At 31.8% G+C, this 17,618-nt stretch overlaps 1 protein-coding gene across 1 annotated transcript in view; it reads right to left on the bottom strand.

The window, feature by feature from the left end:
- Window positions 1–1,739: 1,739 nt before the first annotated feature.
- LOC143222805 (neural cell adhesion molecule 1-like) overlaps window positions 1,740–17,618 on the bottom strand; it is a 55,791-nt gene continuing 39,912 nt past the window's right edge. Inside the window, exons 11-13 of the mRNA XM_076449860.1 lie at window positions 16,322–16,431; window positions 12,427–12,569; window positions 1,740–1,985 (exon numbers count right to left, since the gene is read on the bottom strand). Coding sequence (XP_076305975.1) covers window positions 1,836–1,985; window positions 12,427–12,569; window positions 16,322–16,431 — 403 coding nt within the window. The 3' untranslated portion in view covers window positions 1,740–1,835. The remainder of the gene's footprint in view (window positions 1,986–12,426; window positions 12,570–16,321; window positions 16,432–17,618) is intronic.

Below are 17,618 nucleotides of genomic sequence, written 5' to 3'. Positions count from 1 at the left end.
TCAGTAGATTATCAATCAAATTTCCTCTTATGGAAAGGAAATAATTCTAAGTCTTTCTCTACATCTCTTGATTTTATCAAGATATCTACATCATAATAAATTATATTACTCCTGAATTGTTCAGTTTAATTAAGAACATTGTACTGTTTTTATAAAGAACATTATTTCTGTTTAAGTCACACTCTAGTTTTTTATATTATTCACTTTTCCCATATTTTATTCGTTTTCAACTTGCCCATCAATTGTTTAGAGATAAGTTTTAGGACTCGTAATACTAAAATCTGGGGCTCAATCAATGCCTTGGCCATCACGTAGTTACCCCATTTTATAGTTTAAACGTTATATTAGTATTTAGGGATATAGTGTTAATTTTAGAGCAAAAACTTTTTTCTTATAAATATTTAGATTTGTCGTTTTTATTGACGTTCCCTAATGTTGAAATCATACTTTTAGTTGGTATATATTTTATTGTTAAATGACAGGTATAGTTGGTTAGTTATTTATAACAAAGAAACACAAGCTTCTGTGTACCTTTATTCATTTGGTAATTGTGTTGTTTGTTTGTTTTTTGAATTTCGCGCAAAGCTACTCGAGGGCTTTCTGCGCTAGCCGTCCCTAATTTAGCAGTGTAAGACTAGAGGAAAGGCAACTAGTCATCACCATCCACCGCCTACTCTTGGGCTACTTTTTTACTAACGATTAGTGGAATTGACCGTCACATTATAACGCCCCCACGGCATGTTTATTACGAATTACGAGCCGAACGCCTTAACACACTAGGCCATGCCGGGTCCTCGTAAGTCCAGTTTTATGAATATAGAACAACGAAATTTAGAAGAATTCCAGTGCAGACAGCTTATTTGATATTCACTTAGTACTTTTGTTTGTTGATTGGTTGGTTTATTGACAGCTAAGCACAATGTGCTATCTGTTGTAAGCTATTAAGTATTGTTGAAATAGCAAAGTTGAAAATAGAGAATCAAAATTCTTGTATGAATGAAAATAAAAATTTTAAGAATGAAAATTTCCGAACATAAATATGAAACATTGTAATTTCTAACGTTCTTAAAATTGATAATATAACTGTTTCTGTCATTCTGAATTGACTTTGTTTGATAACATGGTATTTTTGAAAGCATATAATGATTAGAATTTGTGAAAGAACAGTAAAGATTGTTTTCTCAAAAATAAAACTTATTACAAAATAAATTTTAAATAACTCTGAAATTCTAGAATGATTCAAATTTTTCTACCACTGAAACAAATGTACAACTTTCCTTAGTTCTGGCAAGGTGGACATGCACTAATTGACCACTTTTTCAAGATCAAAGTTTAATATCTGGTTGACCACCTTTATGTTAACTTATTAGAAATTATATGGAATCCGAATTCAAAGGGGTAAGAGAGTATTTTGATTTCTTTACGTAGAGCTGGAGGTTAGAGAGAGAAGGTTAGCAGCTGGTTTTCATGTCAGGTTCTTAGATTTAGAACTTACTATTTGATTAAAGAAGAAACCATCTTAGTGTGGTATGGTGTTATATATGCTTATGACTCAATAAAGAAAGCAATATGTATTAAGCACATCAATCTACGCCAACATGGTTTTTTTTGCAGCTAAATATTTGTGTGATAAAAGTTCCAACTGAAAAAGGAAATAAAACAAAAACTCGCTTTTCTTATACTGCTAGGATTCGTTGAAAGGAACGATGACAGCATTTACATACCACTAGCTAATTTATTCAGAAAATTTCTCTAGACTACAATGAAAATACATGGAATTTGAAAGATTAATTGTTAACTGACTTAATGAACAAAGATTTATTATTTTAAACGGCTCATGTTCCTCCTTTACCCACAAACGAAGTTCCTTTCTGATTAACGATCCTTCGTAACGTTTTTGACGGTACAGAACTATTGACGTGACACTGATCTTCATTCGTCGTCGATGAAACTGTTAGAGAGCTTCTGGCTGAAGAGATGCAACCCTCGAAAGCCAACGAAAACATGATACAAGAAAAAAAAAAAGATAATTTTAGAAAGTGATGAGAAAAAATATAATCCATAACGTTTTTTTATTTCGTTTGTAAAAAATTCTATCTTCTCTATCAAAATTAATATTTCTAAATATACGAGGAAGCTTTTTTGTTTGTTTTGGAATTTCGCACAAAGCTACTCGAGGGCTACCTGTGCTAGCCGTCCCTAATTTAGCAGTGTAAGACTAGAGAGAAGGCATCTAGTCATCACCACCCACCGCCAACTCTTGGGCTACTCTTTTACCAACGAATAGTGGAATTGACCGTAACATTATACGCTCCCACGGCTGAAAGGGCGAGCATGTTTAGCGCGATGGGGATGCGAACCCGCGACCCTCAGATTACGGGTCGCACGCCTTACGCGCTTGGCCATGCCAGGCCACGAGGAAGCAGTTGCTCATATAATTCAATCGCGACTTTCACATGCCAGTGAATTTTATGGTGAAACATCAGTCGGTAACTGTTAAAGATTAAAGCAGGAGTGTTATGATTTAATTACTTCAATGCTCTCAAACAAATTCTAAGATTATATCAGTTTCCACCCATTTGAAAAGTAAAAACGAAATAATTTTTCAGCGATTGTTCAAGTTGTTTGTTTTTTGAAATTTCGCGCAAAGATACACGGAGACTCTCTGCGTTAGCCGTCCCTAATTTAGGAGTGTAAGACTATAGGAAAGACAGCCACCCACCGCTAACTCTTGGCCTACTTTTTTACCTATGAATAGCGGGATTGACCGTTACCACCACGGCTGAAAGGGCGAACGTGTTTGGTGCGACGGGGATTCTAACTCGCGACTTCCTGATAACGAGTCAAGCTACCTTACCATCTGGCAATATCGGGCCTTAAGGGGTTCAGATTCACAGCGAACCAAGCATACAGTATACATATTTAAGTTTTGTATTCTTTCATAAAGCGTGGGTGTGTGTTTTTCTTATATAAAACAACATTGGGCTATCTGCTTTAGCCCACTGAGAGAGGAATCGAACTTCTGATTTTAGTGTTGTAAATTTGTAGACTTACTCCGATACCAGCGGGAGACTTTCACAAAGCAAGTCAAATAAAATGAACTTTAAAGTTGTTTTCTTGTTCATTTCATTAAAAATAAATCATTAATATAATTAATTCTACCAGAAGTGCTTCTAAGAATTCTACAACCGTACTTAAAGTTCTTTTTTTGAGTTATAATTATTATTCTCTCTTTTCGAAAAATTGTAATAAAGTTTGAAGTTTAATCGAAAAATCTTCCCATTCACCGAATTTTCTTTTCGTCTCAGATTTGTTTCATTCATAGATAAAGAAGAGTCTTATCGTGAATACTGTGGTACATAATTTGAGCTTTTCTATAGAATAACAACAAAATATTTAAGAATTATTGCCGGGAGCATATACTTATCTTTTCTCTTCCTAGCTGCAGTTAATATTTTCTAAAGTATTCTATCAATTCTTATTTTAACGAATATATCTAATAAGTGTGACATAACTTCGGAAACTTTATGTCGACTAAATTTTATGAGTTGTCTGTTTTTAATATATTTTCTTTCGACACTATATTTCAAACGTAAGTGGAATAAAACCAACAACTTCTTTTCTATTCCATTATTTGTTGCATTTTTTAGTATTCGTTTATTTGGTATGTGTTTCTATGGTGATTTTCTCTATCAGTAAAACTTATACATAATTTTTGGAACATTTTATATCAGAATTACGTGGATTAAAAATTATTTGGTTTGTCAACTTCTACAGGTTAAGTTTAAAGTCCTTCTACGATTTGATCTGGTTCTTGTGCTCATTTTGCAATCTATGGATCGCAAAATCAAAACTTTTCATCGAACATTCTCGCTCTTTCAACCGTTTGGGCATTATAATGTGATGATCAATCGCACTATACGTTAGTAAAGAGAAGCCCAGAAATTGAAGGTGGTGGTGTTGACAAGCTACATCCCATCTAGTCTATCACTTGAAAGTAGTGTTGTTCAAAATTTAATACAAACTAAGATTTTGCGCTTGAAGGAAACCAGTTAGAAGCAGTTATCATTAATACACTTTTAGTCCAGACGTTAAGTGACCAAGTACTTCTTCTAATATTAACGTCAACACTACTGCTTACACAAGTTTCTTCAGACCAATGTACTGTCGAAACATGTAGCATATTTTACAGTTAGTTGTTATATTAAGGTGCTTCCATACTTGCGTTTTGTGGTATGAATATTTGAAACTGGTTAGAAGGCCTAGTGTCTTTTGTGAATAGTACTAAAATTATATATAAATAAGTGCTGTTTACGGACTTGAGTCAAATTTATATTTTCGTGATACATATGTGTATTACGTATTTTGTATTGTAAATTTGCAAGTATAAGTTCAGGTTTTTTGTCGCTTTTGCTTAGTTTTCTTTATATTTATTATGTATAAGCAGTTGTTTTGTCCGTGTAGGGCTCACAAAAACGATTAGCCTCTGGGCTCACACAACCTGAAATACGCCCCTGTCAATGTGAATTATTACTAAAGGAAGTTTCAAATTATATAAGTGATGTAAAATGAGACAAAAAGTAAAGAAGCATTGACATATGAATTATATCGTAAAATAATAATTTAAAAGCTTTTTATCTTCTATTACAATGGCTTCATTGTACTTCTTTCAGCTACGGTATCACAGTAACGTATAAAATTGCTTGTTGAAGCAGAAAAACACGCAATTCCACCTTCACTGTAACGAACGATTTCCAATTAGGTTATTAGCTAGAAACGCACAACGACAGCAGAAATAAATGGTTTTTAATGACAGTTTTTACCCAACACTTACAACTTGAATTTGATATTGTGATAAAAGATAAAAAACCTATACTGATACCAAAAGCTTCCAACCTTTCATTGGTTTGCTTTCTATAACTCTAGATTTAACATTCCTGCTCAGATAAAACTTAAAACACCCAAATAATTAAAAACAAAACTAAATGATAGTTATTAAAAATTACGTTTTTTTTAAACGTAGTAGCAGTTAAGAAAGTGCGTTTTATATTATCTGAAGTTAAATATAGAGAAATATACTACATTTCAAATACAAATATGGTATTGAATAACACAAAGTACCACTGCTAAAAAATCTTTAACGTCACTTTACAGCTAAAGTCGACTGTATATAAATACACTACATTTCAAATACACATAGAGCACGGAATAATACAAAGAACCATAGTTCTAACATGTGAAATACCCATCGAAAATTGAAAAATGTCGTAATTGAGAAATGCTTGGTCACATATTCTCAACCAGATACAACTGCACTAAATGGTTGTACACGCGTTAAAACAAAGAACGGAACCGGCCATAAGCTAGTGGTTAGTGTCGAATTTGTGTTGTTCTAACCCAATTGTCATGAAAAATAATAAAAAAATGCGTTTCCTATTTTAGCCTGCAGCTGCGTTACGTTTATGTTACATATTGTTGTCTACGTCATGCAGACTTTACGGATAGTCTGTTCTGTAGCTTCGTAATTAATAACAAGTAAATAAACATAACTCATTGCATAGGTTTAAATACTGAAGTAAAGAGAAAGTTACGTTTCATGGTATGAGAAAAAAAAAAAAGAATTTTAATGCAAGTATAACTAATTTTTCCAAATTGTCTTCTTCACAAGATTATTCCGTTTTAAACCACACCGTTCGAGTGAATATCAAATATAACTGCGGTTATTTCATGTGGTTTGTAATAACAGTACAACACCAAAGGAGAATCATCTCCCCTAACTTAGTAATACAATTTTAGTGCAGAAGTACTGTCCCAAATATAGTACAATATTTATCATACTAACATAAACTTACATTAATACCCCAGCAATTATCACACCACAAAAATGCCGAGTATAATATTTTCTCTGGGCATTTTTATGTACTGAATTTGAAACCTAAACCAGTTTATCGTTACTTGCTGCTTCTCAGTTAAATCGGATCTAAATTCGGGAACATTCTACATAGGAAATTTCTACCATGCTTACTAGAAAGGAAAGTTATCCGGGGGTAAAATTCGACGTATTTTGTTATGCAAGTTGAACGCTGGATTCCTTGTTTGTTTTGAATTTCGCGCAAAGCTAATCGAGGGCTATCTGCGTTAGCCGTCCCTAATTTTGCAGTGTAAGACTAGAGGGAAGGCAGCTAGTCATCACCACCCACCGCCAACTCTTGGGCTACTCTTTTACCAACTAATAGTGGGATTGACTGTCACATTATAACGCCCCTACGGCTGAAAGGGCGAGCATGTTTGGTACAACCGGGATTCGAACCCGCGACCCTCAGGTTACGAGTCGAACGCTTTAACCCACCTGTCCATACCGAGCCCGCTGGATTTCTACTTGGGTCAAAGGATACTTTTATGGATATTTTGATAAGGCTTTGGACAGAACGTATCGTATATACTGAATAGAATATTTTTTCATATTTTCCATTAAGTTATATACCAAATTTTAACACATTGTCTATGAAATATTATAACGAAGCAGATATGGTTCGTGCTTTTTATAAGAAAATAAGCCAGCTTTATAAAGTGCGGAACCCTTACTATTTAACGTATGTACATATAGATATTTACATTTAATGTTAGATCATCACTATTAAACAATAAAGAATTTATTGTAAAGTAATTTAATGCATTTCAGCTTTTTTCTTTATTTAATTATGATTTCTTTTTTTGTTGTATACTGACTTGTTCGTCTGGCTAGCTATTTGTCGGGTTTCGAACTGGTCACTTATATTCAAAAACGTTCACTTGTAACAGTTATAGATGTTTAATGTGTCCTGCTGCCATGGATATTCAAAACGTACGACAAGATACAGTACTTTGTAAAATGTCTTATATATGTAAGGCTAAATTCTAATCCTTTATACATTAAGATTAACTTACAAAGTAAAAAGTGTTTTTATCTTAAAATAGAAATATATCATTTTAACAAACATTCGTTCAATAATGTTATAATAACCATTTTAAATGACCAATATTTAACACAAAATTATTAACAGAGAGAGAAGAATATTATATTTTAAAAGAAAACATCCTTTATCCCTACAAACTAAATCAGGACTTTTACTATAAAAAGTATGAAACATCAAGTAAAAATATTTGTATAAAAATTTTATTTTAAATTTATACCTGTAATTCTTAGCACAAGGGGTAAAAGGAAAAATAAATAGTAAATTGATCATTTTTGAAAAGTTTTGTAGAAACCTAGACACTGCTTTTGATAAACCTGATAATTTAATAAAATTCGTAACTAAACACCTACATGAAATTAAAAAATAAGAAAATTAGATGTTTTTCAAAGTATGTGTTAAATTTTGATCTTAATAATAGTTATATCGAATATTTAGTATTTGATGTAATAAAATATAAATTAAAATGTAATCAAGTAATATTATTTTGTAACATGAAATATAAAATACATGATTTTTCTAAATAAAAGAATTTAGTCCTTCAGATATAGATCATTTACATTGTATTTGTAGTAACAATGAACTTAGGAACAATTTTTTCAATCATATAGCAACAGGTACTTTAGAAATAATATAACACAAATAATTAAATATTTTTTTTAAATGATACTAAACTTCAAATAAAATATACATATAACTCTGAATCTTAAAGAAATAAAAATAATATTAATAATTATATTATTAAAATAAATAAAAACTCTTCCTACCGTGTTTCTCTTTTCAGCGGAGACTTTATATTATTAAATGCATAACAATTTAATTAATAACCTTACATTTATTTAGATACGAAAAGATTGGCTCTTTAATCTATTTAAAGGAATTAAAAAGTTCAAGATAATTTTTGTTACACCTATTGATAAAGCTGAGTGGAATGTAAGGTGTAATGTTGACTTTGTATGTAAAATTATAGTCCGAAATTTTGTCTATTGAAATCAGTACCTCAATTACTTTAAAAAACTGCTTTAAAAAGATATTATTATAACAAATATAAAGAAAGCTGTTAAATATGAAACATAAATAGAAATTATTATAGTTTACCATTTTATATGCTATACCTTAAACAAGAATGCTTTAAAATTTAGATATTATAATTTATTCAAGAACTATTATCACATATAATTACATATACTTACTAAATTTTAGACATTTTGTTTGAAAATATAAAAACAGTGTTATCAAAAACTTCAGACATTATTTTTTAGATTATATTAAAAATATTCAAATTATAGAATGCCTAAATAATTTAGATTATTTAAAAACAGCCAACTTTATTACCACCTACGATTTTACGATACTATATACTAGAATAAATGTAAAAGGCCTTGTTAGAGTGTTTAATATCTTGTTTGATAACATAAGTGGGTATTAAAAAATAAACAGATCAAATGCAAAAAAATAGCGTAGTTCTGCATTTATAACAGTTATACAACTTTTAATAAAATGGTCTATAAATAAATGGTGGGTATTCCAACGAGTGCTAATTTGTTCTTCAATTTATGCTATTTTACAAGCGTTTATTTTCCAAAAAAATGTCTTATTCTCAATTCATTTACATTCATAACTTAATTTCAACAAATAAATTAATTTTCGCCCAAAATACACTACATCCTAAGGAAGTGCATTTATCTTGTAGAAGGCAGAGTTCAGTTGAACATTCTTCATAAAAGAAGAAAAATTAATTTTCCCATAGTTAGTTTACCTACTCCCCAAAATATTATCCCCAACTTATTTTTAAAAAGGATTATTGTGATTATTATATGACAAATGAAACGATTCTTAATTATATGCGATACTAATAAATATTTTATGGATAATGTTTCCTTATTCATAAGTAAACTAAAAGATAATGGATACATATACAACAAACAATTGTTTACTATTTTCATAATAGATATACATTTAGTTTAAGTAATAAACCGTAAATTATGAAAAACGCATTATTTAGAAGTCATTAGATTATCAAAGGTGACCTTTAATAATTAATTTAGTTTATAAAAAAGTTTTTATTCAGTATTCCAGTTCTGGAATATATGTACTGATATACCTCTTCACACAAGTGTTGAGTGCTACTAATATTGTTGACAAAATCTTTTAATACTTAATATTTTATTTATAAAATGTATATCTGTTGAGAATTCTGATTTCGTTAACTACAAATATTCAAATGAATTACAATGTAAGAGACGAAGATGGATTTCTGAGAATAAACACACATAATACTGATAAATTTTGTTCATAAAAATATTTAAAACTGTGCTCTCAATACGAACTTAAGTATTCTAAAAAACTTTAATTTAACTGTTCATATATTAAAGTCCCGCCCACCATTGATCAAGCTGTAAGTCTCCATGAACAGGGATTTGAAACCCGCTTTAAGTAGAGTACATATAGCCTACTGTGTATATATTCTCCAGGTTTAAAGCGCTTACTCGTAATCTGAGGGTCGCGGGTTCGAATCCCCGTCATACCAAACATGCTCGCTCTTTCAGCCGTGGGGGCGTTATAATGTGACAATTAATCGTTTGTAAAAGAGTAGCCCCAAAGTTGGCGATGGATGGTGATGACTAGCTGCCTTCCCTCTAGTCTTACACTGCTAAATTAGGGACGGCTGGTACAGATAGCCCCCGTGTAGCTTTGCGCAAAATTCAAAAACAAGCAAACAAACAATAACAGACATGCAATCACAAATAAACAAAACCATGCCTGCACGTAGTATTATGTTCGTGGTATTGTAACCAAAAAGTGTACAACTTTCTAAATCCGAATGGAGCCGCAAGTATAGAAATTACCTATATTAAAATTAACGATATAAGGGAAAAGGTTGCATGTGTATATATTATTCTCTTCCGACACCTCCTCTTTTGTTGATTAATATGTTTTTTCTTTCTCTTAAATCACGTATTTTATCCACTGCTAGACTTTTTATACTAGAATGCGTAAACCAAAACAACAAAAGTTATAGGTTCTAACAATGAAACCGAATACGGTCCTCTCAACACTCACACTGTGTGGAAGTATTCCTCACTGACACTAATGTGCTTAATTTTCTGTAACAAGGAAATTTTAAATGCGTTCTTTTTAAGCCTCATGCTTTCTCATGTTCAACTGATATATATGTACATAAGGGAACAGTCATTTAAAAATGTCTAAACATTAAAGGCTACTTTAGTGAGTAAATCGGGATGACTGGACCTTTATCACTGTATTTTCATTAATTGTACTTGTTTTTTACGTAAAATTTCAACTGTAACCTAGCCAACAAGTGTATTAAGTCTTCATCTCAAGTAAGTATTGGTAACCACGTAGTCAACAGTTTTGTTTGTAACAATCTCTTTACAATCCTGATTTTAACAATGTTACAAATTGTATTCTTACCGTTTCTTTTAAACTAGCTTATAGTTTGACATCATGAATTTTATTTTCTCTTTGTAAGCTCTCTATATTCTTGGTAATTAACTTTTGTTTAACGGTTCGAGAAAACACGAAAATTCTGATAAAAAATCTGTGTTTATCTTGCTTGGAATGGAGAATAATATTAAGTAAGTTCAAATAAATAAAATTCAAAATATTAAAGTGTCGTAATGAATACTGCATGTAGTTTTACTTTTCATTTTTCGTCATGTTACTAAGAGATGTAAGATGTAAAGATGGAAGGAAAACTAATAAAACTGTTATTATTGGAAGCATTTTTTAAATTTCGCAATAAACAACTCAAGGGCAACCTGTGTTAGCCATCCTCTAGTCCTGAAGTGGTAGAACAGAGAGAAGGCAGCTAGTCAACACCATCATCTCTTGTGTTGCTTTAAACGAATAATGAAATCCGACAGTCACATTTATAACGCGCCCACTGTCTCTAAAAGCGGACCTCGATTTTGTTTTTCAATGGTAACGGAACGCGAACTTTGGAAACCTGGTTCCATAGGACGGCCAATTACCCATTAGGCTTCACTATGGTTTGGACCACAACTTGTATAAGTTACTTTAGAGATAAGAAACAGTTTGTTTGTTTGTTTTTGTTTTTTTGCACAAAGCTACTTGAGGGCTATCTGTGCTAGCCGTCCCTAATTTAGCAGTGTAAGACTAGAGGGAAGGCAGCTAGTCATCACCACCCACCGCCAACTCTTGGGCTACTCTTTTACCAACGAATAGTGGGATTGACCGGCACATTATAACGCCCCCACGGCTGGGAGGGCGAGCATGTTTGGCGCGACGCGGGCGCGAACCCGCGACCCTCGGATTACGAGTCGCACGCCTTATGCGCTTGGCCATGCCAGGCCGATAAGAAACAGAAGGACAACTGTTTTAGCGTTTGTAAAGTGTACACTTAATCTTAAACATTAGCCATAAATTATTGATTAGTATTAAATTGTGACCAAAATAACTACGTGCTCAGTAAATAAAAAAATTGAACCTAATATTGAATATATGTTGTTCTCATTCCTTTTCTTCTACAGATTACAATGCGAAGTTTCTTTAATCGTTTTCGTGCCAATAATCAGCCAGAAAATATGTATTTTAGCATCATTCTATTAACTAACAACGTGTGTTACCATACGACTGTTTAGTGTTAAAAGTGGTTCATACCAAGCTCGTCTCTGTATAGTAAATGAGAAATTATCTACGTTTGCTTTCTATTGTACTTTAACCAAGTTTTCTTTGGCGAAATATAGGCAGAATCCAAACAGCTTTGTTCATTTTTATTTAATGTTAAAATATTTAATAAACATCTGGGGGATGATTATTCGTTTGTTTCTTGAATTTAGAATAAAGCAACTCGAGATCTATGTTTGCTAGTTATCCCTAAGTTTGAAGTGATGGACGAGAGGGAAGGAAGGTATTCAACGTCATCCGCCGTCAAATCTTTGACTAATCTTATCTAACCAAACAGGGGAATTTGGCTATTTTTGATGTTACGCACTCGTATCCTAAACGCACGGAGCTTGACTTATATATGATGTATGTATGATATTTATTTGTAGGACATGAATATTCAAGGAAATAGTGTGTATACTCGTACGACATGCTAAACAAATAATAGTTTTATTAATATTAATTAAGTAATGTAATCTCAACCACTCCAACATTTAATATCTCAGAAGACTTTTCAACTTAATATGCACATTCACATTAAAAAAATATAAATATTGTTTTACTACAATGAAAAATATAAATATTGTTTTACCACAATGAAAAATATAAATATTGTTTTACCACAATGAAAAATATAAATATTGTTTTACTACAATCAAATATAAATATAAGTTTACTAGGATAAAATATCATTAAATTGACTATTATTATCGATTAAATATTTTTCAAATAAACCTTCAAGTTTATTATTAATATTGGCAAAACCTAATGTGTATGATTAACGTTAGTTAGACATAATAACTTAATGGTAAGAGATACTCACTGTATTTAAATATGTATAATTCTCGACAGATTCAGAAGTTTCATTAGGAATACTACATGTGTTTGTTTTTGTTGTGGAATGTCTTCCAAGGAACAAACTTTCTTCGTTGCTTTTCTCCTCACCATCTGCTGACATTTCGCTTTCTGCGAAACAAAGAATCATGCTGGTTTGTTATTAACGGTGTGAAAGATATTGGAAAACATATCCATACGATCTATAAAGCTACTGGAATGGTATTAAGAAATACAAGAGCAGAACAAAAAAACATCTGTTTAAAAACATCTTTATTGTTCCTCGGATGTTAAATGGACTAAACCTTTAATTCTGGATGAATTTGTTATTCTAGTGGCATATGAGCTATATTAGTAAAACACATGTTGTTAAACAACAAGCAATATGGGCAAACTGTGCGATTTCAGTGACTTTGTAAAACGACAATTAGGTGCGTTAGGGACTCAAAGCGCAATAACTTTTAGAAGGTAGCAGTTGTTACAAGATTTATGTAAATCAAGGAGGTCAAAGAATGAAACCTAGTTCCTCAATCTACCTTTGTAAGACCTGTCAGATAGGTTAATACTTTCAATGTGTGTCTCTGCTCATTTAAACCCTTATATATTCACTTTATAATTCTTCGACATATTTATATTATAAATAAAAACAATGCTTATATTTTGGTCAGAAATTTTGATCTTTCATTCTAGGGACCCGATTTCATTAGCTTCATTCACAGCGAAGTGTTTCTAGGACCTTTTAACACTTTGAACACGAATACCAGTGAAACGTTTATACTAAATATTGAATAGAAAAACTGAATTAACAGTCATGTTTCTCTTACGTGTAAAATAATAAAGATTTTCGTCAGAACTTAATTGTTTGTTTTTTGGAATTTCGCACAAAGCTACTCGAGGGCTATCTGTGCTAGCCGTCCCTAATTTAGCAGTGTAAGACTAGAGGGAAGGCAGCTAGTCATCACCACCCACCGCCAACTCTTGGGCTACTCTTTTACCAACGAATAGTGGGATTGACCGTCACATTATACACCCCCACGGCTGGGAGGGCGAGCATGTTTAGCGCGACGCGGGCGAACTTAATTGTTAGGAATGAAATACTAACTATCTGAATGAATATTTATGCTTAAGGCTTTTACAATAGACAAACACATTATCCGTGGTATGGATTAGCTAGACTAAATAATTTAATAACGAGGTATACTTAAAGTTATGGCCGTTATTTCTCATATGGTAAATGCACTATATCCTGAAGTGACGTATTAATTTGTTATAACAATGACCTCGTTGACAAACCATCCGCATTGTTTCAACATGTGTACGATATTAGCGTTATTCTACTTTAGTTGTCAGGCGTAATAAACAATTGGTATCAGTAGAATTATTCGAATAATTAAGATGCTATATTGCCGTCATGTCTACTTCTATTGTAATGCAATTAAAGCTTTTACGATCGAGCGTATCGTCGTTCCTCAAGTATGGACTCGTGCTTCATTTCCAATACATTTCACTGAGTTGGAACAGTGGATTCCAAACTGTGTATCGCGACACACTAGTGTGTCCCGGGAAGTTGTTAGGGATTGCGTAAATATGACCAAACAAAGAATAATTTAGAAGATAAAAAATACTGTTAAAAATATTACATGTGGCAGCGGGGTTGTTTCGCAAATCAAGATAAAGGGTTTAGGACATCATCAATGAAAAAGTTTGAAAACCATTGATTTAGAGTGATAGGCGGTTGTAGGTCTCTAGATAAAATTACTTGTTTTGTACCACGTATTATGAATGTTTTTAAGGTAAATAAAAATGGAATTTTACTTGTAGAAATAATAATTATGTGTAATGAGACTTGTTTTAATCGTATCTATTTTTTCATGGTCTGATAGTATTAAAAATATAAACTATTGATTAATCAAAGACCTACAAGCTTAAAGTTCAAAAGCTTCGAAATTAATAGCTCTTTTCATGAGCAGATTTAGCCAAATAAGCTCGAATGAGAACAATCCCGTTCGACTTAATATCCTCTACTTACGATCCCTGGTATAAATCCAACGATCTTTAGTGCTTAAGCTGTCTTGGAAACTGATAGCTAAACAAAGAAAAAGGTTTGTGGAAAGATCGTCTACAGATGTGTTTTTAAAGTTTAGTGTTGTTTTTCTTAGCAACAACCAATTACAATAAAAAATTAGACCTCGAGCTAATGATGCGTAGTTATGGACCAGAATGAGCTAAATAAAAATTAGTGTTTCTAAAGACAGCACAGACCAGTCTTGTAATTATTTTTCTACGGTACAAGCCTTAAGTTTCGTATAGTTCCGATTTTTTTAGTGACTTAAAGCTTAACTTATCGATAGTTTTACATTTAATCAAATTTAGGAAAACTTAGGCGCTACGTTTCTGGTCTCGATATCCGTGACAGGCAGGCCGAGCACAGATGGCCGATACTAAAAGCAATGAATCTGGACCGGCATGATGAGGTGGTTAGAGTGCTCGAGTTGTAATCTAAGGGTCGCGAGATCGAATCGTCGTTACACCAAACACTGTTGCCCTTTCAGTCGTGGAGGTGTTATAATGGTACGGCAAATCCCACTGTTCGTTGTTAAAAGAATAGCTTAAGCGTTGGCGGTGGGTGGTGATGACTAGCTGCCTTTGCTATAGTCTTACACTGCTAAATTAAGGACGGCTAGCGCTGATAGCCCTCGTGTAGCTTTGCGCAAAATTCAAAACAAACAGCAATGAACTGAAAACGTACAGTGTCTTAAATATAAATTTACAAAAGCCTCGCAACTATTACTGAATGTAATTCAGAATTGTGTGTACCCAGATAAATATCAAATATTAAATTCAAGGTTTTTAAATTTCAAAAACAGAGGATAATTTTGTCGAAGATCATCAGGTCATGAATAATTTCATGTATACAATATATCATTATTAGGTTATACTAGTTTAGGAGAATTCAACTCCTCATCAGTAACCCTGTACACAATTTATTTAAACAAAGATAAGCTGGACATATTTTAATAAAGTGTTTCAGACACACTGTTGGTATGAACGTGTTTTTTATTCACTAGGACTCATTATCTTTGATTAACTTGTGTTTAGGGTTGTCGATGAGGAATGCACTTTTCCGAAACGTTCATCAAAATGAAGATTGAACTGGTCCTCCCTTCAAGATTAAACATTTTTCGTAATACTAAGTTTATTTATTACCCATTTTCTTAGCCCAACAAACAATCTTAAGAAACGGTTATTTTAAATATGTGCCCTAAATGTGGGGCTGTACCAACTTAAACTGCTGAACAAGTCATTTCAGGAAGGTAACTGAGTCACTGAAGGGGAATTGAAGTAATTATTCCAGCTGAACAAAGTTTCGATAGAGAGAAGTTAAATGCTTAGCTAAAAGCGCTACTGACCTCGTCCAACCGAATCAGTCTACATTATACCTCAGGAGGAAGGAATGTAAGAATGGTCCTTTTAAAAGCAACGCAGTTCAACAAACAACGTATTTACTTTTTAGCTGTTAAGTATTTATATTTTAAATATTTAATATTGGAAATCCTACTGTTATTATTTTTACTTTTACTGTAAGAACAAGATTACAGATATGCTATTAATAGTTTTCTTTCAAAATTAAATATTAAATAAAAAACATATATATTTAAGCTATAGCCGCTAGGTGACGTGTTCTAATTTTAATATTCTAGTTTTTTACACAAGTAAACATCGAATACAAATTCACTTACACACGTAAGGAAAATCACAACGTGTGTTATCATCACGTGTTTGTTTGATTCACTTACACATGACTAAAAGAATTATATGTGTATATGAAATTAAATTTTATCATTTTTTTAGAAATGTACTGAACTGGCATTCGTTTGCTTTACCTTGATGTAAACTCATTGGTATAATATCAGGACACGTTTCATCTTCCAAACGTGATGTGGTTCGTTTAAATTCATCGGTGTTGTTTTTAAGAACGAATCTCTCCTCTGAACTTTATAAGGTAAATAAATAAGATACGTTAATCAGTAGAATGATAATAAAATTGTAATTCAATGCCTGAAGTTCAATATGGTTAAAAATCTCTAAGAAGTAGCTTGTTAATTAGGTTAACTGAAGTATTTTTGGTGTAACAAATATATTAATCAATAATAATAATTAAATACATTATATACATGTTGAGTTGGACATACTTCACAGCATGTATTACGTTAAACATTGTTACAATTTCGTTAGAGAACCAATAGTTACTTTACGATTCACGTATCAATTTAATTTATTATTTATTCGCCAGCTTCTTATTTATTAATATGTATTTTATTAAACACTGATTTCTAGCCTTACATGACTCTACGCCTAAACAAATAGTAACATTCGTATCAGTAATCTCAGACGTCACACTCTCTTAGTTACACTGTCGATGTTGTTTATTTGGTTTTCATTGGTCACGTTTCTAAAAAGGGTTGTGGAAAGTTTAGCTTGTTTACATTTATGCTGATGTTACTTTGTTCAAAGAATATTAAATCTACATCAGTATTTGAAGACAACAGCTGGTAAGGTGTTACGTTCATTACCATCACTTTTGCTCAATTTATGTATTTAGGTTTGTTTTGTTTTCTATATTGTAATAAAGTGATATTCAGTCTGTAAAAAAGCATAAACCTAAAAGCGTAAATTAGACCTCATTTTTCAACATAATTTTCGATAATGTCCTTATAGTATATTTTAATAATTCATAAAACACTACTCGTATTTTCAAATTATTTTTATGAGAAATTATTATTTTATTATATTGGAATTAAATTTATACATCACAATGTAACTTTCAAAGTATATAAAAAGGAAAATTAACCTTTCCTTTTATAATTAAGTAGTAAATAATGTACGTTTTATAACTATGCTAGATTCAGTTTGTATTATAACTATTCACATAACACTTCGCTTATATTTCATTTATTTATGAGATATAAGTATGAGGAACATCAATGTTCAAACTTTTGTACTTTCTAAACATCAGAGTCACATTAAAACCTTAAAAAATCATAATCTGTTATCAGATGTAATTCAAATATGCTTATTTCTACTTATTACAATATTAGTTAATGCTTATAAATAAATCAACATAGTAAGTTAACCTCCTAGTATAACCTTGCTGTCGTCTAAAATACCTTTAGAAATCTG

Source organism: Tachypleus tridentatus, chromosome 8 (genome assembly GCF_004210375.1).
Source record: "Tachypleus tridentatus isolate NWPU-2018 chromosome 8, ASM421037v1, whole genome shotgun sequence".
NCBI classification, from domain to species: Eukaryota; Metazoa; Arthropoda; class Merostomata; order Xiphosura; family Limulidae; genus Tachypleus; species Tachypleus tridentatus.
The sequence above is the reverse complement of the archived record's forward strand: the minus strand, read 5'-3'. Positions and strand labels throughout refer to the sequence as shown.